General features: G+C 41.9%; 1 protein-coding gene across 1 annotated transcript; it reads right to left on the reverse strand.

Annotated features, from left to right (window-relative positions):
* Positions 1-24539: 24539 nt before the first annotated feature.
* On the reverse strand, positions 24540-25258 carry LOC131242136 (uncharacterized). Its single transcript, XM_058240573.1, has one exon. The coding sequence runs from the start codon at positions 25125-25127 to the stop codon at positions 24672-24674; it is 456 nt and encodes a 151-aa protein (XP_058096556.1). The 5' UTR covers positions 25128-25258; the 3' UTR covers positions 24540-24671.
* Positions 25259-25940: the final 682 nt, after the last annotated feature.

Raw genomic sequence — 25940 nt, forward strand, 5'->3', positions numbered from 1 at the left:
CACCCAATCCAATACGCGAAGCATCGGTAAATACCACGAATCCATCACTCCCGGAGGAAGAGTGAGGACGGAGCGGACGTGAGGGGTCCTTTGACTCCATAAATGCTCGCTCACGGGCGTCACTCCAAATAAACTCTGCGCCCTTACGAGTCAACCTCAACGGGGCGGCAATACGGGAGAAGCCCTCGTTAAACGCCGATAATATCCCGCTAAACCAAGGAAAGCTGCGGATCTCGGACGCGATCGTGGGCTGGCCCCACCTCAACGACGCATGCATCAGCAACCCCTGTAACGAGGGCTCCAACTGCGACACCAACCCTGTCACCACGTGACCGAGGAATTCACCTCCTCCTGCCCGAACTCACACTTCTCCGGCTTCGCATATAGGCTGGTGGGCACGGAGGGTGCAACGAAATCTCCAGATGTTGCATATGGTCCTCACGGGTCCTCGAATATATCGAGAATGTCGTCGATGAAGACCACAACAAAGTGATCGAGGTAGGGCCGAAAGACCTCGTTCATCAAGTGCATGAAGACCGCGGGTGCATTGGTCAGTCCAAAGGACATGACCCGAAACTCAAAATGACCATAGCAGTCCTGAAAAGGCTGTCTTTGGGATGTCCTCCTCTCGGACACGAATCGGATGATAACCAGAACGCAGGTCAATTTTTGAAAAGAACTGTACCCTGCAGGTGATCAAATAAATCGTCTATCCTTGGGAGCGGGTACTTGTTCTTAATCGTGACCGGTTGAGCTCGCGGTAATCTCCGCAGAGCCTCAGCGAGCCATCCTTCTTCTTAACGAAAACCGGCGCTCCCCAAGGCGAGCTGCTCGGACGAATAAATCCCAACTCACGCAACTCGTCACGCCATTGTGGCTCACGCAACTCCATCGGTGCCATACGTGCAGGGCCTTCGAGATAGGCGCGATACCGGGCACAGATCGATCTGGAACTCGATATGACGGCGAGGAGGCAATCACGGAATCTCCTGGAACACGTCGGGAAGTCGCAGACAACTAGCCACTGATCAATACAAATGGCAATAGGCTCCTCGACTGCGCAGGACATCAAGCGAGACAACGGCTCTCCTCTGGCTCTGCAATGAACTGAAGCTGCGGCAAGCCTGGTATGCAGAATGTGTCCTCTCAGAACAGTCCAAAATAGCGTGGTACTCGGCAAGCCAATCCATGCCCGAGATAACGTCGAAATCTGTCATCGGCAGCCTGAGAAACAAGTCGGCGAGGCAAAAAGATATCGAAGAAGCCGGGCAAGATGGACGAAAGCGGCCCAATCGTGGTCCTCCCAGGCGTCGATACGGTCAATCCCTCACTAGTAGACTCATGTCGGCAATCCAGTCGATCGGCCGAAACCCTCGGACATGAATGAGTGAGAAGCGCGAGAATCAAATAATACTCGAGCGATGCATGAAGAGGCGGGAAGTATACCCTCGGCGACTCCTCCGGATGACTGCGGATTTCTGCTGAGCCGCGTAGAACCTACTTTGGTGGTGAGGGAGGTGCTGTCCCCTCTCGAGGTCCACAGTGCTGCTTTCTTTGCCTCTGCGGCGGCCTATCTCTTGCCTCTGCTGCTGCTTTGAGGTCTCGGCGGTGAGGTGGTTGGTGATGGGAGTCATTCTTTGTCTTTGGAGATTTCTTCTTGAGTTTTTCTAAGGCTGCGGTGGTGCTCTCGGCGGATGTAGGTTGAGGCTGCTGTGATCCTCTCGGCTGCTGAGATGAGGGCGAGGCACTCGGACAAGCGATGCCTGTCCCACCACATCAAAACAAGTCCTATGAAATGGCTGCTCTTGGGGTGGCGCTGGAGAGTCTTCTTTGGGTGCTCTAGAGTGGGTGGCTCCTGCCTCTGTGGTCGTCGCTGCTGGGAGCTCTTTGGAGGAGTCTGCCTCTTCGACCCCTCCTCTCGATCTCTGTCGGCTGCGACCCCACTCGATCTCGTAGATCGAGCCCTCGCACTGACTGAAGGTCGGGCTCGTGCCCAATCACACGGCCTCGAAGATCGTAACGTAAGCCGCTCTCGAAACGGCTGGCCTTCCGCCCCTCATCATCAACCATATAAGGCGCAAACCTCGATAGCGCCACGAAACGAGCCGCGTACTATGCCACGGTCATGTCCCCCTGTACCAGAGTCTCGAACTCCAGTGCCCTCTGGCGTCGAATATGGTCAGGGAAATACTGCTCCTCGAATCGATCTACAAAATCATCCCATGTCCAGACGTAGTCAGGTCCTGCGACGCGGGTAACCGAGGTCCACCAGTGTTCGGCCTCACCCTGAAAAAGAAACACCGCCAACCGAACTCGCTGCTCGGTAGTACATGACATGGTATCAAAAATCTTCTCCACATCGGAACGCCACCTCTCAGCTGCTGTCGGATCTGGCTCGCCCTGGAAACGCGGAGGGTCAAACTGTCGGAACTCTCGAAGTAGGGCACTCGCGCGCTCCTGCTCTGCCTGGGCCGGTGAAACAACCATGTGTGCTCTCTGCGCCCGAAGTGCGGCCGTCACGGCTGCGGCATCTGCAGGCGAGAAGCACTCACGGATACGGTCGGATCCGCACCGTCTGGTGGAGGAGCAGCATCCTCGGGATGGGCGGTATGAATCTGCTGGTAGAGGAGCGACATCCTCGGGCTGCTGGGCGGTAGGAATCTCTGGTGGTGGAGCGGGGTGTACTGGTGGTTAGTGCGGGAGCGGCAGGTGGTGAGTCGGAGTCTCAGATGGTGGTGCGGGAGTCGATCGGGTCACTCTCTGCGCGCCATGTCCTACGAAAGAGCGAAGGTGCTATCAACTTTGAAAGGCTCTCAAAGGCACACGCACGTTAAAGTGCCAATAAAGAACTTAGCTTAATCATTCATAGCAGGATGTAATGTTGTTCTTGGTTATTCGCAAGTTATGCTCTGATACCATCACGCCCCAAACTCGGTGAACAGGCTCACAAAATTCCCGATCGCGAATCCGGCGCCGGCTGACCTCAGTAGAACCCCATTTCGGGATCCGGCACCCATTCACCGGTTAGATCTGGGATACTACAAGGAGGGTTTCAAATCATCAGTCTGATTCATAATGAGTATAACAAAAGCATAACCCACAAACAATAACCACAAGAACACCACCACAAAATCTACTATGATAAAAAACTTTTGAGTACAATGCGTCTGAAAGGAAAAATACGATGTAACGAAAGAAACAAAACTCCAGAAGCTCAGCTGCACGCTCCAACTACTAAGCTACGGTTGTGTCTTGGCGTCACTGCACGCATCAATCGTGCATAAGCTTATGGAAAGCTTAGAGGGTGGTGTAAGTGTGTGCATAATATAAACATGCTCAAAATGCAAGGTCAGAGTGATGCGGAATCATGGTGATGAGCACATGAATGCAATCAGCAGTACCAAGGCTATGCGGTGCAAGATATGAATGCTATCGGCCATACACAGCCATGCGATGCGAGATGCAACTCAAGCATGCCAATCCTCATCATGTATCGTACAGTTCTCAATAATCATCAGGGTTTAATACACTCCAAATGGCACTGTCGCTCTCCTGGCCGCACCATGTGAGCGTAAGAAACCTCACTATCCGCGACCAATAGTCGCCAATACCTATCGCATGTCGATAGCGGACCCATTCGCGAGCTAGTCAAACTCGGCCTAGTATTGCCCCTACCCTCGGGCGAGTAAGGCCACACTCCTTTCAACCGACCACGACACACTGTGGGAGACGCGGCCTCTGGTATTCGGCCCTCATGCGCTCGTATATCCACTCGGTCTCGACGTTGGAGTCATCCTCTGGTACCATCGGGTTTAGGGATTTTCACCCGGGGACATCTATGGCGTCGCGATACTAGAAACAGTATTTTCGGTATCCAATCCAGCCACCCACGATGTGTCTGTAGAGGCTATGTCCGTCGCTAGGGCATACAGTAACTTCAATCACACAAATGCAAGTGCATGAATCATACTATCAGTCATGCAACAGCCCTGTATATACCATGCACTTATATGAGGTAACTCCGCCTTTCAGGGAGCCCATAAACAGTCTATCCACAGGTATATGCTATGATCGGTCATTCCTCACATCGAGGCATACATATGATGCGAATGATCATGAATCATGCATCTATCTACTAAACATATATAAAGAGATGGGCTCTGCGCATAACGGAGATGGGCCTAGGCATAAGTATGGGCCTATCGGTGGCCTTAAGGAGTGTGACAATGCGGACATTTAACCAACATTGTCCTTACTGATGTGGACGTCAAACCAACATTGTTCCCAGGCATAGCCATAAAGTACCATTACACAAACCATAGGAAATCACACATTGCAATGGACCATATACATCTCATTGGGCCTCGACCCATAATTCTCAGATACATTAAATGGGCCATCTCATATGGGCCTTATATAAATCAAGTGGGCCGCATTAGTGGGCCTTATGTACATTACAATGGGCCATAACCCATGGGCCTTTAAATACTTTAAATGGGTCGAATCACATGGGCCTTATGTATATACCAAGGTGGACCTCAATAATGGCCACAAATACACATCCAGGTGGGCCTCAACAACGGCCATATGGTTGAACAACTTGGATGCAACACATGCATCATGGTGGGGCCCATAGAGGCCCACCATCATATATATATATATATATATATACATATATATATTATATATAATATTAATATATGTAAATTATATAATATTACATATATATATATAGATATACATATATATATATATATATATATATATATATATATATATATATATATATATATGTATGTATGTATATCCACACACACACACAAGTGCACACACACCCACATGCATTCACACACGTGCGTTCGTACGGGCTGCCTTGTGTGGGCCGACGCACTTGCCCCCTATTTTTAAAGTACCCCTCGTCGGGGGTGGGCATGTAACACATGCATCATGGGTCCCATGTGAGGCCCATAGCGTTTATCTTCCATCCCCGTTCACGGTCACACGGGCCGGGGAAGAAACACAAATTTTGCTTGAATGCGGAACTTCGTGGACCGAAGGGTTTTATATGGTAAAGTTCAATTCCTGATTCTTGTGATGTGGGCCACCAGAGTCTTGGATCAATTGACGTCAGATAGTGGCCCACAAAATGGGCGGTGTGGATCAAAATATACATCATGGTGGGGCCCGATGGGGGTGCCGTGGGTCCCCTGCGCGCCGCCCGTTAGTCAAAACGCGCGCTGCTGTGTGTTGCCCTTATTATTGCCCTTTATTGTATTTATTTTTTTATTTTTTTGTTTTGTTTTAGGCCCACCATGTGATTCACAAGATCCCCCATTATGTGTGCCCATGCTGAGGTAGAGACAAGTCTATTATCTCTCAGTAGGCCCAAGGGTTTTTATATATTTAGACATGTCTTCACATGATTTTAGATGGTGTGGCCTACCTGAAGAGTGAAATGTCCTGATTTTTTTGGCTCCAAAAGTAAAATTGTACAAATGCACGGTGTCGATCATCGAAATGCATCAAGGTGGGGCCCGTGTTGCAATGATCTCCCAAGATCTCACTTCTCTCATTCCTCTCCATCTCCGTCTATTTTTTTTTTTTTACGGTTTTTCATAGGCGTGGCCCCAATAGATATCCACTATAGGTCCATAGATCCAATATAATATATATATATATTATATATATTGAGAGCACACTGAAACACGGCCAAAAATTCATCATACATGGGGCCTACATGAGTGGCCCACATCTCCCTTCCTTTTTTTTTTCATATATGGATATTGGAGTTTTAATATTTATCTTATATTGTATATATATATAAATACATATTATATTATATATATACATATATTATATATAACATACATATATATATATATATATATATATATATATATACATATAAAGATGCATTGGACCCATCCCAACAATAGGGGGTGCGGATCATCACCTATAATAAAGTGGGCCACCCGTCTGATGTAGATGGACGGGGAGATGTAACACATATCGGTGGGATCCACACCATTACAAAGAAAGAATGAGAGAGAGATACATGGTGAGATAGAGGAACCCCGCCACTATGGGCCCTCTTGATTAAATCACATACATCCAAATGGGTCTCACCAACAAGTGGGTCCTAAAATTTAAATTAATGAAAAAATCACCCACCTTATCTTCCTTCTCCTTGCTCCCTTGGACTCCTTAGCTCCTTTCCTTCACTTTTAATGGAGGTTGATGAAAGATGAATGGTTGAGATTGGAGATGAGAGGGTGGGCCACACTTGAAGTTGAGAGAGAGAGATGGATGAGTGAAATTTCTCATGGGATTTGGAAAAATTGCTAGAGAATGAGAGGGAGAGATAGAAATAATGGATGGAGGGATGGGTGGAGTGATGGTTGTAAGAAAGGAGTGATGAGAGGTATGGTTTAGTTTGAAATTGGTGGAGAAGAGGGATGGTTGAGGTTGAAAATGAGAAAAAGAGGAATGGTGAGGTGGAAAGATGGTGGACTTTTGGAAAAAGAGGGAATGGGTGAAGTACTTTGAGGTATGGTTGCATTTATGGTTAATTAGTGGGACTAATTGTGTAGAGATTCCCTCGAAATCCGCAACGCGCGGTGTTTCTTTGGAATAAACGCTGATCGGCATCTTCTTACCTGGGTATCGGTTCGGTGCGCAAGTCACGGCGCTGGAACCGCGGCGACGACGCGATCGCCAAGACATAAGTTTCAGATCGAGCCGACGTCGGTGCGCGGGACCTGGCTTAGGATCGTGCGCAAACACCGAATACGGTGCGAAGGTTGCCGGAATTTGACCGGAAGGACCGCGGAAGCTAACGGAATGGTACGGATTAGGACACGGGTCTTACAGGGTAGGACTTCTAAGGCGTTAGGGTTTAGTAGCGAGAGGGAGTAATAACGTTAGAGAATGAGATCCGAGAGTCTACCTAATTAGGAAGTTTAGCTAGTCCAGTCCACCTAATTCCTAAGGGCCCGTTGGGCCAACCGAAATAGGTGAGATTAGGGTGAATGGAATTGTAAGAGTAACAATAAATGCATGTGTAAGGTATTGTCCTTGGATTGTCTGTACCCCATATTTTTCAATACCATGTTTGGGATGCATGCAATTAAAGGTAAATCCTGTGATTTTCTTTCAAATTACACTTGGAATTTCATCATCATGGGATTTGGAAATCCCATCCCACACTCGTTCCAGACATGCCATTCTCAATCTTGAGCTGGGATTGGCATTGTAATCCCATTTAGTACAGCTTAATATCACTGGCCAAGCGGGCCTAAGTCCAAATTCCTCTCCCCAACCTATCCCCTTAAAATCTTCACCTACCATCACTCTATCCTCTAGTTTTTTCGAGACATTGATAGAAACGAGCCGGAGGCTGAACGATTTGACGGTCAAAACCACCGTCCTAGATCAAATGAGCGAGTATCGGGCCAAAGTTGATAGTTTCGACCCATTTAGGGGTAAAGAGTTAGGGGTGAACGAAAATTCACCGAAAATAGTGAAAATAAAGAAAAATAGGATTTTGGCCCCTAACCAGGAGAAATTTCATGAAATAGATATGCTCATTGTGTAGATCAGATCCTCCTACCCCAAATTCATATATGGCACGTCACATAACTCATTCCGGTGTGTGAGATGTGGCCGTCGCAAGGCGACCCTCCAGAGCCCCGGCACTGCCGGCGCCCGCTGTCCAGAGCCTCGGCGTTGCAGCGCCCAGCCCGGCGCCGCCAGCGCCCAACCCCGGTGCCGTAGCGCCCGACCGGCGCAGCCAGCGCCGGAAATTCTTGCGAATTTGGGTCCACTTCAAAAATTCATATCTCCTTCGTTACAACTCCGATTTAGGTGATTCAAAAGCCAAATTGAAGCTTGATGAGTCTAGTTTTATATAAAAATAAGAAAAAAATAAAATAAAAATTTTAATATAGTTAAAATTAAGATGTTTTACCAACTATCTAAAAATTATTAATTTTGGACAGCTGTTACTCCTGAAATTTTAATAATTTATTTACGAATTCAAATGAGATGAAATTTTATGAGATGGCTTTAAACTCAATGATAAAACATTATAAAAAATTTTAAAATAATTTAGTTACCAAAAGTGCAAGAAACGGTGGCATCGTGCAATCTTACAAAAAAAAAAAAAAAAATCATTAGTTTCAGATAAAGGTCACTTCTAGAATTTTAATATATATATATATATATATATATATATATATATATATATATATATATATATATATATATATATATATATATATATATATTTCTATAACTTGAAATGAAATAAAATTTGTAGAGTGAGGTTGAGCTTAATGATAAAAAAATAATAAAAATAAATAAATAAAAAGAAAAAATTCTATTACTAAATATATAAGAAACGTTACAATGGCCTCCGCCCAGGCGGCCAATGGGTGGCCCTTTTTGTATTTTAAACATGTGTGGGGTCACTTGAAGACCCCTCTCCCAGCCCTTCTCTTCCTCATTCCAAAAACCACAATCTATTTTTCTCAAATCCCTCTCCTCATCCATGAAACCCATCTTAATAACCCTTACTCAAATCCTTCAATTCCTCTCAAATCTTCATCAAAGCCCTCTTCTTCTTCTTAAATCTCATTTCCAAAGCCCTCCTCCATTTCTACATCAAAGCCCCCTTCATTTATAAATCTTCATCATATTAGTTATATAAATTACTATATTTCAAGAGTTAATTGAGTCATATTAAGTAAATTCAAAGGTTTTAGTAATGAGTTTACGCAGTAGCTTAATTGAGAGTTTCACCAAAAATGTCGTCAAGATTTATGATTCTTTTTTTTCCTTTTTCTTCGATCTTTTATTATTATCATTATTAGTCTTTGGGTTTATGACTTTTCTAAAATCCCAACACATACTTTTTGAGCCAAGTCACCATCAAACTCGTCTGTGAGCCTAGCTCGGCCCTGACTTGGCATGACACATTCAGTCAACTACTTGCGTGGTCATGTTGGCTTAGGTTTTGAATCTATGACTTCTAACAGAGGTAAGAACACCACCAACAGGCCAATTAACAGGTACATGCACTTGCGTGTCCTTGTATTATTTTTATATTTTACTGATATATATGTATTTTTTTATATATAAATAGTATTACTTCAACTATATTTGAATAGAGTTGAGTAAGACTAGTCATAGAACTCGAGTCAACCTAACCCAACTAGACATTGAGTTGAGTTTTCATTTATTTATTTATTTCTAAAACATGTGATGGATTAGGCTAGATATTGGGATCTAGGACTAACATCCGAAGGCATCTAATGGACAAGTTGGATGATACTTACATGTCATGGTGGGCCGCACATTGGTTTAAAAAAAAAATGGGGTTGGTACTTATCATACATGCATGCTTGTTTTAAAAGACCATGTAGACTTTCCTATATTAACTAATAAATAGTTTTCTTAGGTCTGATTTGGGTCCTGTCTAGGTTGAGTCCATTATAATATTCGATAAGATGGAACCACATGTGGTAACTTGTAATTCATTGATTGATGGATGGTGTGAGTTGGGTAAGACGGAAGTTGCATCGGACATTTTGCTGTTAATGGGTGAGAAGGGTATTTTGCCGAATGGGGTCAATTATACTTCGTTGATTAAAGCCTACTGTAAAGAAAGTGAGATTTAAAATATATATTTGTATATACATGATATAGCTCGTTTGACTCTATCGCCAAATTTGCTTGCTTGGCTTTACCATTTGAGGTGTACATGTAATAGTCGTGTTGGGTTTAGTACTAGATGGGACCATGTCAAGATGCGAGGGTAGTCAATGTGAGTCTTTGCCATGGCCGGCTCCTGGATCCTAGTGTGTCATATCTCAAGTACTTCCCTAAGTGCAGACTATGAAGCATTCGCACACACCCTCGTTGCGAATGAGTCAGCCTACCACCATAGTATAGTCACGCTATTTTGGAGAGGAGAGTAACATAAGAGAGCCTTCAAGGTAAGCGAATTTGTTATACTAGAACTGAAGAAGGAGGTTTTGGTTAGTTACAAATGAGGACCCGTCTTCCTTATGTAGACCTAAGATCCTTTTAGCTACCTTACATGGATAGTTAAGATAAGGCTTACGATGTAATCCTGCGGCTGAGAAAACTTTAGAAACCATCTAGATAATCCTACGCAGTCTGTACAATACATTCTTTTACCACTCTAGAATTTTCTATACACGTAGGAACCTCTTAACCTACAAAATGTGCCAAAATGCCTAATTTCATGGAATATCCTCCTTGAAATTTCTGGTATATCCATAACATCAGTTAACAGATGAAGATTGATGCCCTGTGGGTTGCCAATGAACCAAGTGTATTTTTTCCATATTTGAGTTTTAGTATTTTGTTTCTTTTTAAAAATTACTTCTAACTATGATAGAAATCGTCTTGTATGATTAAAATTAGATTATTTTTAGTATATTTTTCTACTTCAATAATTTCTAGTACTGTTGAACTTTGACTCTTGAATAGGGTTAAGTTTGATTGTTTAATTCTTTCTAAGTTCATATTCGATGCAGACTTCACTAAAATATTGTAAGTTTTCTTATTTTCTTATGTAATCAAGATTCATACCACATTGAGGAGATGATGTTCTTCCTCTTTTCATTCTCGCGGCCTTTCTAGGGTCACCATCCCTTCTAAACCCTAGAGAGAACTCTCCCATTCTAGATCTACTTCAAACCCATCTCCAAATAAAAAAAACTCATCTGGAATCCCCTTCACAAATCCAACACTAAACCCATTTCATTTTTCTGAAAACATTCTCATCAACAATCCATTTCCTTACCGAGGGAAGTGACATTCCTAGCAACTGTTGCTTCCTTCTTCTCCATTTTGGTGATTCTTTCTCTCATGGGGAGGAAGCACCCCCACCCTCGTCTGACCCAGAAGAATAGAAGCTTAACACACGGATAATTAGTAGTTTGTTTTGAGTCAGTTAAGACTATTTTTATGTGTTGAAGGATAATTAGAACTTTTGCTTGACTAGGTTATATTTCCCTTACGTTTGGAATATTTACGCTGAAATTCATACTGTAGGATGTAACTGGCCATACTAATGGCACTTTGAATCCAATATGTATGTATGGATTGCCTTGAAATTTTCTTGTTGCCTTGTGAATGCTTGTATGAATGATTGCCTTACTGTGTCCTTATTAACGTTATTAGCACTTCAAACCACCAGAATACTTTAAAAATTTCGACTATTCCTTCATTCTTGAAATTTATGAAACTAAAGTGCAGTCTGCTCTTAACCCACTAGACATGAGATCGAAATGGTGATATACATATAAGATTTTATACTACTAGAAACCTTTTTAAGATAATCATTTGACCATAAGCACCGTGGGAGATTTAAATCACTAAGTTAGACAAGAATTAAAATGAGAACTCTCTCGGACCAAGACCCAAAGGACAACCTTATAAATTCGAGATTTAAACATTCTAATAATGGTTATTTCCTAAACATTTAGATTGATCGGACTACGAAATTACGGAAGTATACACCTGCGAAGTATTCGCGGCTTGACTGAATTCTCAATCCTGGGCGACTACCAATGGACTCACTGCTTTGGCCGAGCAGAAGACCAAGATCCACCAAGACGAAGAAGGGATACGATGAGCCTTCTACCCTGGTCAGGTAGATGATCGACGTATTGGGTTCAAGCCTACTACAACCGTCTCTCCGTATTGGTCTACCATTGAAAACAAATATTTTTACTATAGATAGAGGAAAACCGTCACCATGAATCTAAATCTTTATAAATAAATTTTAGTAAACCATCAGGGTAAAAAAGTTTTAAGGGGGGTAGACCAAAACGAGCCAGCTTAGCATAGATAATATACACCTTACCATGCATATAAACTTGAAATCAACAAACCTGAGCAAATGAAATAATGAATCCTTTACTTACTACCCGTAGGCAATTTCAGGGACGAAATTATTCTTAAGGGGGGTAGATTGTAACATCCTGAATTTTCACTGTTTTGGATTTTCAAAAATCCATCAATTTTTATTTTTTTTAATTTTATTTAATTAACCTAAATATTACTTAATAACCATTAGCACTCAATGTCAGTATATACAGGGGTGGTATCAGTAAAGAGCCGCACCAGTCCGATTAATCAGCCGTAGGAAGCCAATGAATCCGCTCGATCACTTGAACATCAGGTGTAGTATAACGTCCCGCCAACCAGAACAGTGTCCTGGGGCGTCCATGTAGGATTTGCCACAGGACCATTCGTTTAAACCACTCATAGTGAGGTATCAAAAATAAATTAGAACAGATTAGCCCAATTGAATAGGTCAGACGGGTCCTGATAGATCCTGGTACGGGCCTCCAAGTCAGATGACCGTTAACACCTAGCGACAGCCCGTGCAGGCTATACCGCGACACGGGAAGGTCAGAAAATTATAAAAATTCAAGGGAGCATAGATCTCACTGGGCTTGGGGACCATCGCGGACCACGGACCCAGTGGACACCTAGAAGTGGAATCTGGCACTTGCCAAATGCGCCTCACCAATGCCAAAATTGGAATCTGGCACGTGTAAATAAAACTGAAATGTAAGACATTTCAACCGTCGAATTTCTTCATAATTTATGATGAGGGTCTAATGTATTTTTCTACACTCGCCCACAAAAATCTGGGACCCGATCGTGAAACGGTGACCGTTGATCGCAAATCAGACCGTTGCAGTAAAACCCCGCATCCGTTTGCTCCCAAATTTTGCATGGCCCTTCATCGGGCCATGGAGCACCTATCTTATTAGTTTCATGGCCAGAGCGCCACCAGAACTGCCCTGATTCTCCAAACAAGCTCTACACCGCTCGTTGGTGGGCCATTAGTTCCAAAACTATAGAATAATGTCTGTCTCACTGGGCTTGACGTCCATCGCGAGAGTCAGACTTGGGTACTGCCCAAAACCGGTCAGCTTAATTCGAAGGACGAGTGCATGAGAAGTACAAATACCCTAAAGGAAGGAGTTGGAGCTTAAGTGAATTGAGTCGTCCACTCTTATGCAAAGTTGAGGATTTCGGACCGTCGGTTTGCGACCAAACTTTACCCGTGGAGTAAGGATATTTCCCTGCTCATATCCGTATAGCCGCGGCCCTGATCGACTATCGGTGACCGTTGAACAGACTTTTAATCATATATATCGATCGGCGCGTCCAAATGGCAGGCCGATCATATACATACGTAGATCATCATTAGGGCCAATTATCCAACGGTGGGTGTTGACTCCTACGCCCCATAGTGGGCCCTAGAGCTTAGAAAGACCCTCTCATAGGTCTAGTATAGTAAAAACTTAGCACTTAGGGCCATTTGCACCAAACTTGGCATTATAAAAGGGCCTCATTTGGGGCACCCCTCTCCCCATACGAATTTGCCCTAGAGAAAAGAAAGAGAGAAAGGGAGAAAGAGGAGAAAAGAGGAGAAAGAGAGAAGGAGAGAAGGAAGAAGGGAGAGAAAGGTGGGCCCAAGGGAGGTGAAATATAGAAACCCCTCTTCCCTTTGCTCAAGAAATTTCACATCCACAAATACAAGTGATTTTCATTCGATTGGAGAGGTAAGCAGCCATCCTTTTTGTAATATTTTGTGTTGAGCTAGGATTTGTATGAAATCCTAACATGCAAGTACATTGTCTTAGGATTCCGGCCGATCAACATCGAGTTTGGTGTTTCTAGGTCGTTTTTCAAGATCTCAACGATCCATAGGTGCGGACTATTACTCCTAGGTGGTCTAGCACCAATTTCATTATGAGTTTAATGATTTTGATTGCTTGGTTGATGTATTTAGAGAATATAGAGAAAACCTAGGAATTTATGCTTATTTAGAGTGGTATGGAATTGTATGTTTTATTTGATTTCCTCACATGATGTTGTTCTTGCTTCTTACATGACTTGGTGCAAATTTGATGATCACTTGTTGATGTCTTGTTGGATTTGCTCATATGATGATGCCCTATAGCATGCATGCCTTATTTATTTCCTGTGTAATTTGTTTCCATGAGTTGTAGGAAGTGAGCAACTTCCTTACTAACACACACGACATACATGCACCATTGCTCATAAATTGTGTTAGCTTGCTTATTAGATGAATTTGAATTATATGTTGAGGTGTGAGAACGTGATGATGATTTTGCTAGTTGATAACCCTGTCCGTTGACATGTTGTGGACCACCATCCAAACCCTAGGGTTGGTCAAGAAAACAAGGAGAGTTGAGGCGGTCCCGTTGGTAGGACCGCCTTGAGGCTAAACCCGTGGATTTGGGCGAGTGCGTGTGGGCGACTGTAGTTAGACTACATGGGTTGCTTGCACCCGATGTTGTTCCGCCATGCACTCGCTTGGACTCGCGCGGTCTAGCCTACTGTCTGACCAACCATGATTGTTAACCCTATTTGCTCACACTTGTATGGAACTTGGGACACCCTACAACCGTTGTAGCTCATTAATAACCCACTGGAAAATGGTCCACAGCCTCGTGAGCCAGGCATGGTGGAATGGGACACTATGTCTGAGCTGTCGGCCTACGCTGGGATGACACGCCTCCTCGTAGTGACCGCGAGTGACCCCACATTCAGCACCCCCATGTGCTTGAAGTCGGGGGATGGGGGAAACCCGACGGGGTCAAGGATCGCGGGGTCTCGGCCTCACGCATTGGGGGGCCTTGGCCTCGCAACTAGTTTAGGGCATGTGATATGTGGGGTGTATCAGATTTCCAAATCTGCTGGATGAATGGACTTAACTAATAACTCGGCTAACACAATCGCATCGCATCGCACTAGTTAGGGTGGCGACTCGGCAGTCGAGGTCGCACTGAGGGAGTGTTGGCATTGGCGATCGTTAGATGGTGTCGCACGAGGGAGCGTTGTGGTGAGGGCATGCATCATGTCATGCTGCATACATGCGCATTAATAAGATTACTTAGACGTATGTGATTGTCTGCTTTTCATTAAGATCATATTAAAATTGATGCATGTGATAACTTGAGATTAATAGCCCCCACTGAGTTGATCACTCACTCCCACTCTGGGACGGTGTTTTAAAACACCAACCAGACCCGTTCATAGATGCAGGTGATACAGATTTCGTGGAGCCTGGTGATGCGAGCCTCGAGGAGGAGGACGAGTTCCCTTACTTCTAGTTGATGAGCGGGACCCCGTCGAATCAGTAGATGGGTCGTTGGATTGCCGAGTAGCGGCTCAGATTTATTCCTTTGGTCATGTCATTCTTTTTGTGAATTTGATGGGCGTCACTTTGTGCGCCCGTTTGTATTCTTTTGGGCTTGTATATATAAGTATAATTGATTTTCTTTTATTTCAGTAGACTTGTGTGGTTGTGCTTCATGTTCCAGGAAGTTCCATGCTGCGCCTTTAAACCTGGATTAATTGTATATTAATGAAAATCGATTATAAGTGACCCCGGGAACTCGGGAGTCGAGCGTATGCACGACCCTCGATTTTCAGGGTGTTACAGCTACAAATTAAAGCATATCAAAAGATCAAGTGGATCACACCACGGGAAACAGTGGGCATAATGATTTCCATCGTTGAAACCATAGTGGGCCCAACAGTAATGTTTGTTTGTTATCAAACCTATTCATAAGATCATACAGACATGGATTAATAAAAAAAATAATTATAAGCTTGATCCAAAACTTTTGTAGCCCCTGAGAAATGATTAACATTAGAAGTTCAATTCAAAATTTCATTTGGTGTGGTCCATTTGAACATTAGATACGTCTAGATTTATCGGCTCAAGCCATGAAATTATTTGTTAAGTTTGCCCCTTTGATTGTCTAGTTTGCCCCATTGAATTTCATGTTTGCCCTGCTCAATTTCATGTTTGCCCCGCTAATTTTCTAGTTTGCCTCGCTGATTTTGTAGTTTGCCTCGCTGATTTTCTAGTTTCCCCCTCTGATTTTCTAGTTTGCCTCGCTGATTTTTTAGTTTCCCCCGCTCAATTTCATGTTTGCCCCGCTGATTTTCATGTTTCCCGTGTTGATTTTCTAGTTTGCCCCGCTGATTTTCTACTTTGCCCTGCTGATTTTCATATTTGCCCCGCTGATTTTCTAGTTTGCCCCGCTGATATTTTTGTTTGCCCCGCTGATTTCATAGTTTGCCCCGCTGATTTTCTAGTTTCCCCTGCTTAATTTCATGTTTGACCTTCTGAATTTCTAGTTTGCCCCGCTCAATTTCATGTACGGCTGAAAGTTGGGTGGGTTCAACCCGACCGACCCGTGACCGACCCGACATTGGGTTAGGCTCGGGCAGGATATATCAGGTCCGATCTCAAGCTTGGGCTATACAAACACTAACCCGGTAAAACTTAGGTTGGGCTTGGGTTGCCTGACCCAACCTGAACCCAATCAATATATTAGTTACTTAAAAATTATAATTGAGTGTGGATTATTTGTGTAGAAGGTACATTAGTGATGTCGGGTCTCATTTGTCCACATCATTTCCAAGGACTCAAGCTAACAAGATATGTCGGATTTCTCTCTCTTAAATAGATTGCGTGCTATGCTACATGACTTTTTAAAGGAGTAGTCCTATATTTTAGTTTGGTTTTTTAAAGAAAAAAACTGAAGTTTTTTATGATGAATAATCACGTATATAATTAATAAAATCATAGATACAAAAAATAAGTCCTATATTAAAATATAATAAACTAATGTAATAATGAAAATATTAGCATGTATACACTCGACCAAATCAATCAACCCGTCGAGCCCTCTTGGGTTGAGAATTCCCAACCCAAGATTAGGTTGGGTTGGGTCAAGGTTTAGGTATAGGAACCTTGGGTTGGGTTAGGGTTGAGCACCAATACGAACCAACCGGCCCGACTTTCAGCCCTAATTTCATATTTGCCCTGCTCAATTTCATGTTTTACCCGCTAAATTTCTAGTTTTTTCCACTCAATTTCATGTTTGCTCCGCTGAATTTCTAGTTTGACCGCGAAGTGATTAAAAATGACTACGAACTGAATGAAATGGATTTTCGACTATCGACCCGATGAAATCTTGAAAAATAACTAGGTTGGTTGGCTAAATTAGCTTCTCCTATCCTAAAATCATATGTGGTACGTTAAGTAAATCATTCTAGTTTAGGAGATATGCTTGTTAAATAAAGAGACAAAGAAATGAATTGAAAGATAGAAGAATATTTTGATATACTTATATATACATATTTACTTAATTATGTATTAGAGAAAATTGTAAGGGAGAAAAAGTTCTCCATGTAATAAAAAAATAATAAAAATAAAAAATAAAGAATGTCGGACTGTCGTGGCACTACTGCCGGTTGCCGCCGAACTGGCGGCAGTGCTGCGGCAATATATATATATATATATATTTACGATGTTACTTTTGTGGGTCCCATCATGAAGTCTGTGTTATATCCAAACCGTCCATCTATTTGGCTAGCTTATATTAAAACTTGAGACGAAAAATAATATAGATCTAACCATCAAGTGGACCACACTGTAAAAGGCAGTGGGGAATTGAACGTTTACCATTGAAACCCTTTTAGGGGTTACAGAAGTTTTGGATCATTATGAAATTTGTTTTTCCTCTTCATACATACCTTTGTGACCTTATGAATAGATTGGATGGAAAATAAATGTCATGGTGGGCCTTACAAAATTTTTAACAGTGAAAATCAAATTTCCAGCTGCTCTTTGTGGTGTGGCCCAGTTGATCTTTGGATATGAATTTTTTTTTCTGGGATAATGCTCCGAAATGATCTCGAAATATGGATGAACGTTGTGGATATAATAAATACATAGCTGTGGGGCCATGTAACTTTGATCTCTTTTGAGCCGTTCGTACAACTCTCGGTTGGAGGAGCGTCAGCGCTCGTCTTCGAAAGGAAGGCAGGGGTATTTTCGTCCTGAAATTCCGATTCCGTACGAGTAGGTCCAAGTGCGTATTCTAAGTTTGTATCGCTTCCAAAAAACCGGTGGATAAAAGGCGGGGGCCACAGTCGTAAATTTCTTGTGAAAGCAGATATTCGAGTAATCTTTTGATATTCTGGCTGTGTAAGATGCTCGGTATGCAGACGCCCCAGGATTGTCTACGTGGCAGACTAATGTATCAATCTGGTCCGTTAATATACTGCAATCGTAATGGATACTTAATTTTACGAAATAAAATCCATATAAAACTCTAACCTGTTGATTTTCTAGTTATCTTACTGAAGTTTTGACCGTTAACTTCCTTTTTACATACGGTCAACTTGATGACTAAAGATCAAGGTATATAGCCTGTTAATATATGTATCTTTCTCTATGTAGAAAATCCATGATATATTCATGCATGTGGACGGACTAATTTTTAAATTACTTTGACACGTGTACAGTAATTAGATGGATCTACCGTATTCTCTTTGTTCTGGGTACACCGTATCATCTCTTAAAAAAATTATCCTAAGGAGGTTCACGAATCACTGTACGAAACGTCTCCTTTGCATTAATGCCGCTTCCTCTTTTACTTTCTGCCCGAGATCGGCGACTACGAAATCGGAGTGCGTACTGAGTAAGCTCTGTTGGACCACCATGAAAGTATGTGGTTTATCTACGCCGTCCATCCGTTTCCCCCCCTTCATTTTAACGGTTGAGTCCAAAATTGATATATATTTAATATCAAGTGGACCATACCACAGGAAACAGTAGGAATAATGATTTCGACTGTTGAAACCTTCCTAGGGCCCACAGTGATGTTTATTTATAATCCAAACTATTCATAAGATCAAACATGCATGGATGAAGGGAAAAAACAAATATTAGTTTGATCTAAAACTTTTATATCCCTCAAGATATTTTCAACGGTATATATTCAATTCACACTCTTTCTTTTGGAGTGGTTCCCTTGAGCTTCGTATATACTTTATTTTGGGTTTTAACAACTGAAATTATGTGGTAAAATGGATGGACGGAGTGGATGTAAATTATATATTACGGTGGGCTCCACAGAGTTTAGCGTAGCGAGTTACTCAGTACGCAATCCGCTTCCGGCGACAACACCTAAAGCGTAAAGCTGTGGGGCACAAAATGACGGTCTTGTGAAATCAACACTGTACATCAGATCATAAATCAAATTTCACCGTACAAAGGAAATATCATGTCTGGCACAACTCCTGTGGCCAACAGAAGTGTTGAAAATGTAAACTTTCGAGTAAAACCTCTATTTTCATGCGGTGTGGCCCACATGATTTGTGTATGTGGATGATTTTAAGTTATGTGGTCTAGCATCTAGGACCCAACGTGGTGGACGAACGGGACTTTACATAGAGAGGATGCTTGGCGACCCAAGACCCGCTGCCTAAAACAGAGTGTGCACTAGGTCTGTAGGGCCCACCATGTTGTGAATGTAGAATCGACTCCGTGCATCATGTTCTGTTCTCGATGTTGGTCCTTGAGGTTTAAAATCAGCTACAGATGTTTGGTTAGATGTGCCACAGACATGGAACAGTAGGAATTGGATGCCGACCACAGTTTTTTTTTTTTTTGGTTGGGGGGGGGGGGGGGGGGGGGGGTACCATATGGTTTATCTTTGATCAAACCCGTTAATCAGGTTTAAATCACCAGGAAGAGTAGAAGTAACAAAAATCAACATCATAAAATTCTTAGGTGGGCCACACCGTGTGAACTTAACGGTTTTCAGAGCAATTTTGCACTGTTCCTTTTGGTCCGGTCTATATGTATTTTGTGTATACGGTGCAGATAATGGTTTTACCATGATGGACGGACTAGATTTTTCATATACAACCTGGTGGACCCCGCGGAGTTGGGATGTTTTACCGGAACGCGGTTTGGCTGCGGACCCGAGCATCAGCCAGCTAGCTGGTGTAAAAGCTCTGTGGGCCCCACCATGATGTATCTGTTTTATCCACGCCGGCTATCCATCTTGCCAACTCATTTTAATACATTAACCCCAAAAAGAGGCAGATCCAAAGCTGAAGTGGACCACACCAAAGGAAACATGAGTTATTGATCTGTCTGATTTATAGATACCTATCCTATCGTGACCTTGCTAGAGAGATGGATGGAGAGGACTTGTCACGGACATCTCTGTGGACCCCACATAGCCAGGAATATCTCTTTGCCCGGGGTCACAGGCAATCCACTGGACCACTTCCTCGCAAGAGAACGAGGGAGCATTACGAAGAGAAAAACAATCGACACTCATGCGTCTCTGTATAGAACTCGTGGCAGGGTGATGCTCAAATCTGATCCGTCCACATGCAGGGCCCTCGAATGGATGATTTATGCTTCAAAAATCACTCTTATTAGACAATTCTATCCTTTTAACTTTTATACTATTTATCCTACTACATATTTAACTATTAACTCTTTTTTTCCCACATAGGAGATTTGTTCAAACGAACCATTGATCGTCAAAATCGGTTCCATCAGACCATTCATCTGTAAGTTCTGACTAACTTAACCGTTAAACTTCAAGATATGTCCAAAGAAACGGCTTATATTCAAGATTGATTTATTTAGAGCACTTACCCTCCCGATCTTTCTCACATGGTCACTAGTATTTGATATTAGTCCAATTAGGCTGTTGTGGGTGTTATTTTGGTATTTTCTAGTATTTCCTGCTGTTATTTGATGCCTGTGGGGATTTTATAGTGTTGATGGGTGTTTTTGGTGTTTACGAGTTTTATAAAGAGTATTTTTTATTTTATTTTTCATATAATTTTTTAGTTTTTCTTAATATTATATAGTATTTCTTGGTGCTATTGGGTATATGTGGATGTGTACATGTGCTTGTTTTTTCTGTTTTTAATTGTCTCTTTGAGTTTTCGAGTGTTTATTGATTTTCCCCCGTATTTCCTGATATTATGTAAGTTTTTTTTTTTTAGTGTCATTTGGGTTTGTGTGTGTGTGCTCGCTCACCCTGACTCTTATTATTTTTCGGGGTTTTTTTCTTAGTGTTTTTAAATTTTCTTAATGTTTCTTGTTATTTTTTAGTATTTTGGCTGTGTTTTTTAGTGTTTCTTAATGTTTCAAGGGTTTATGAACATTTCTTAATATTTCAAGATGTTTCAAAGTATTTTATGTGTTTCTAAATATTTATGTTTTTTATTACATTTTTTTTAAAAAAATGTTTCTTACATCTTTGAATGTTTCGTAGTATATTTAAGAGTTTCTTGTTGTTTTGGAGATTTTTTTTAGTGGTTATGGTTGTTTTTTAAAGTTTTCATGTTTTTACTAGTGTTGATGGGTCTTTTTATAGTTTTATTTTTTGTATATATGAATTTTCTTAAAATTTAGAGTCATGTTAGATGTTTCTTGGTATTTGAACTTTTTTTTAGGTTTTTTAGGTGTTTTTAGGTAGATTTTGGTGTTTGTGGTTGTTACCGGTCTTTTGCTGTGTTTATTGGATTTTTTTTTTTTAAGTGTTTTGTAGTGTCTTTTTTGTGCTTTCATGCATTTCTTCATATATATATATATATATATATATATATATATATATATATATATATATATGAGTGTTTGCGGATGTGTGGTTATATTTTCTTGATGATTGTGCTTTTGAACGATTTTTTTTTTCATCTTCCAGTGATTTTTAGTGATTCTTATTATTTTGAGTGTTTTGTTAATGTTTCTAGTTATTTCTTAGTGTTTTTGTGTTTTTACTTTTTGGTCTTTCTAATTTAATGTGCTTATGGACCATTCAAGCAGTGTATTGCTGCAAATGCAATCCTAACCATGCATTTAGGTTTTCCCCCCATGTTAGACATGTATTTTAAAATCTAACCTCTTTTGCAGCTCACGTGGATTATATCATAGCAAACAATGAACACTGGTATGACACTTATCAATAAAACTTTCATATGTATGTGTCAATTTCAAATCATAGATGGGAATAATTTTTCAGGATGTATGGTAAGAATGAGGTGATTGACCATACATATGCACTGTTTGAATTCTATGTACACATCACAAGTGGGCCCCATCCCAACTGGAATCCTACTCGAAAATGCAAGCAGGAAAGAGATTTTGCATTAGACAAAAATGTCCCAGTTGTAGAAATGAGCCACTTTACAATGCTTCAGTTGATCCGGTCCTATAAAACTCAAGGCAGTCCATGATTCTCAAAAACTGCACATATAGCACGTATTAACTCAAACTAATCTGATTAAATTATGGAACCTCCTTGCCAAAGTTATCGTGGGATACTTGATTGTTGTAACGGGACAATGAATGTTTTTGATTTTCACCGTCCATTTAAATGTCCACCAACCACGATAGTCCAATAATCAAATAAAGCATAACTTTTTGTTTGTGATATACATAAATAGGCAACCAAATTTGGACGGTTTTAATTTGATTGACCTGTTTGTTAGGTATGTAGTTTCTAAGTGCATGAGTATCATCTGTCACACTCTGTAGAGTGTGTTTTTTTTTTCCACATAGATGACAGTAGCTTCCTTCTTACGTTGCGTGTGAACTTTATAAAAGATGGGAATTTTTTCAGCCAAATTCCACATGAATATGCCTTTTATGAAATGATGCTGGATAATTAGAAATTCTAAAGAGGTGTTTTGAGTGAATTCGGATTATCTGCTTGTGGCAGGCAAGAAAATCCTATTTGTTGCAATTTAATTGGGCCACATAATCACACACGATATTTAATGTAATAATGCCCACGATGTTAATGATAACATGGTCCAATCATGATTCACAAAAACAAAGGTCTCTTGCCTGTGGCAAGAAGAGGATACAAATTCCTTTTAGGGAATTCAGTTCCCTCGTCTAGTTTTTCTTTTAAAGTTTTTAAGGTCAACAATTTTACGGGCATACTTAATATGTGTATAACATTCAATCTAACGTATGCTTCTCATCATGGACAAACCAAAAATGATTACAAATATTTTAATGGGAGGGTAACCCCTCTCAACTTTTGTAATGGTGTGGCCAACCGAAGTTGATAGTACCCCACACACACACACACACACACACATACACACACATATATATATATATATCATAGTATTAAAGTGGGGAATTTTGGTGCAACTCACATGAAATGTGTATGACAGCTATCCTATCTAACAAGTGCACCACATTAATTATTATAATCAAAGAAGCAGGTAAACTTAAAATTGGCACACTTGATAAACTAACCAAAATTTTGGAATTGTCATTTTTCCAAATAATGCCTGTACGATTGAAAATTCCGAAGAGTTGTTTCTCATGGTTTTTTTTTCCCTTAAAAAGTATTGAAGTTGAGAATTGTGGGGCAGACCTACTGTGTGTATACCATCCAATCCGTCCAACATGTGCACCCGACCATCATAGTTATCCTAACGAAAGATGTGGCTGATTAATAATCAGGTGGGCCACACTTGAATTTTGGATGCTTTTGAGTGTTGTATATTATCTTTATAGTTTGGCCCACCCTGTGCTTGGATCCACCCACGTCTGTGGCAGCCATATACATCCAACTTTCACAACTCAGGCGGGCGAAAGCATATAAAACATGAATGGCTGGAAAACAACGTGGTTGTCAATTTAGTTTGTAGCCTGTGGTCCACCTAAATAGTGAAATTGCCTGATATTTTAGGCGGAAAATGAAAGTAATGTTTCCAAAACTATGAAAAGCCCACGTCTCACATTCGCGATTCATTTCTGCACGTGTGCAAGCGTGTGGAATTAGCCAGCCTTAGATCTGGAATCTTGTATTTGGAGGGTTGCTACTTCCGCACGCTTGAGTTCCACTGGCACACGTACTTTAAAACTAATTGTCAATCTCGCATCTCTGACGAGTGACTCCGACACGCACGTGTATCTCTTTCCCTCGTGCGAGACCCAATGCACGTGTACTTCTTTCCCTCGTGCGAGGTGTGTACACTTTCAAGGTGCACGTGCTAGTTGTGCTCCGCGGGTGTACTAAAATAATCCACTTGACCCAATGCACGTGTACTTCTTTCCCTCGTGCGAGGCGTGCACACTTTCAAGGTGCACGTGCTAGTTGTGCTCCGCGGGTGTACTAAAATAGTCCGCTTGACCCAATGCACGTGTACTTCTTTTCCTCGTGCGAGGCGTGTACACTTTCAAGGTGCACGTGCAAGTTGGTCTCCGCGGGTGGACTAAACTAGTCTGCTTGATCGAATGCAGTGGCCTTTTATCGTTTTCTAACCGTTGGCATTTCTTCGCACATGTGTGTCCATCTGATGAACGGGTTCACCATTTTTTTCTTCCGAAAGAAGATTCAACGTCCGTAGCATTCTATGAACGGTCCAGATCCCATGAAAAGTCCTCAAGCCCGTGTAAGTTATTTACCGACCCCTTGGATTTAAAAATAAAAAAGATGAAACCTTGACCACACGCATCTTTTCCAGCACGTGCCATTTTCCAAGTGGAAGACACATCTCGTGAACTGACCCTACGGTTGGGCCCACCTTATGCACCGCTCAGATGCTCCACATGCTTGCCAGTATGGGCACGAGTGCAAATGACTGACAGAAAGACAATGCCATTAAAGAAAGAAACAGATTTCCTTCTCTCCATTTCTCCACTGCAATTTTACAAAGAATAGGGGAAATTAAAGAAGAAAAAAAAAACTAAAACTACAAAATTCCCCCTTTTTTCTGGTTTGGGAGAGAGAAATCTACATGAAAAGCTCGGACTGCAACAACGTATAGTAGTTCGCAGCTTCGTCTTCCATCTCCCAAAACCCATCATAAGTCGAAATCTTCCCAATCTCTTCTTCAAATCCCCGTTCGTTTTCTGGAGTTGGGATACCAAGCTCGTCGTCCGAAGCTTCTAGAAGGTGCCTTATCATCATCATCTCGTCCTCTTCTTCTTTGAAGACTGGAGGAGGAGGAGAAGTTGGATTTTCGAGAGATGACTGGTTGGGGTCAGCAGGCTCGGAGGGAGGGTCGGAGGAGAGCTCTTGCTGGAGGGTGGAGATGAGAGAAGAGACGTCCTGGGTTGGCTCTTCTTCTTCGGATTCGAGCAGGGAGAGGATTTTGTGGTATGAACAGCTCCGTCGTTTCGTTTCTTCTCCTTCTTCTCCGTCTCCTTCTTCCCTGAAACGCTTTCGAGAAGGTTCGGTTTCCGCCATCTCAGAGAGGGAGAGGGAGAGAGAGAGAGAGATGGAATGAAAACAGATAGAAGGATGCGAGGGCAGAGAACGTTGGAGAATGAGAGAGGTCGGCAGGGTTAAATAGTGGAGATTGAATGGAGAAAACGGTCAAAACAGAGAGAGAGAGCATGTGTGAAGAATAGCCTGCCAGAAAAGCACCGTGAGTTAAAAATAGCAAAGCAGGAACAAAAAAGGAAAAAGAGTCTGAAGCTTGGACTTTGCTAAGCCCACACGCGTTTACAAATCAGCTAATTCACACGCACTAAATATGCCAGTGTGAACGACGAATAAAAATCCAATCCATCCATCAGGTGAATCTCACATTTTAAATATGGTAACTTAATATGTGGGCCATGATATTATAAAAAAGTTTACTTTTTAGATAAAATTTGATGATTTTCTGTAAACATAATTTTTTAGTTGATTGTGGCCCCTCTGGAAAAATGATTATCTGATTCTTAGAATAGGGAAACTAAATAGTATTACCCTTCTGGTGAATCGATTGGATGTATGCCACGATGGCAGAATCCGTGTGCGTTAGCTGACTTGTACACGCGTGTGGGCTTAGCATGGAGGAGATATGCACGAAGGAAAACTGGAGAACCGCAGCAGTAAGTGCTAAAGATTTTCTTGCGATATGATAAACCACGAATTATGTTTTACCTGTTTCTCGCGATATGAGAAATTTACGTTTCTTTATATGCTTTGTATCCTACTCGCGAGAGGATTTGATGAATGCTCGCAAGAGTACCACAACAGCCTTCCCTCTCTCCGGATGCTGATTTCCCACTT

The sequence above is a fragment of the Magnolia sinica genome, chromosome 4 (assembly GCF_029962835.1).
Source record: "Magnolia sinica isolate HGM2019 chromosome 4, MsV1, whole genome shotgun sequence".
In the NCBI taxonomy this organism is placed as follows: Eukaryota; Viridiplantae; Streptophyta; class Magnoliopsida; order Magnoliales; family Magnoliaceae; genus Magnolia; species Magnolia sinica.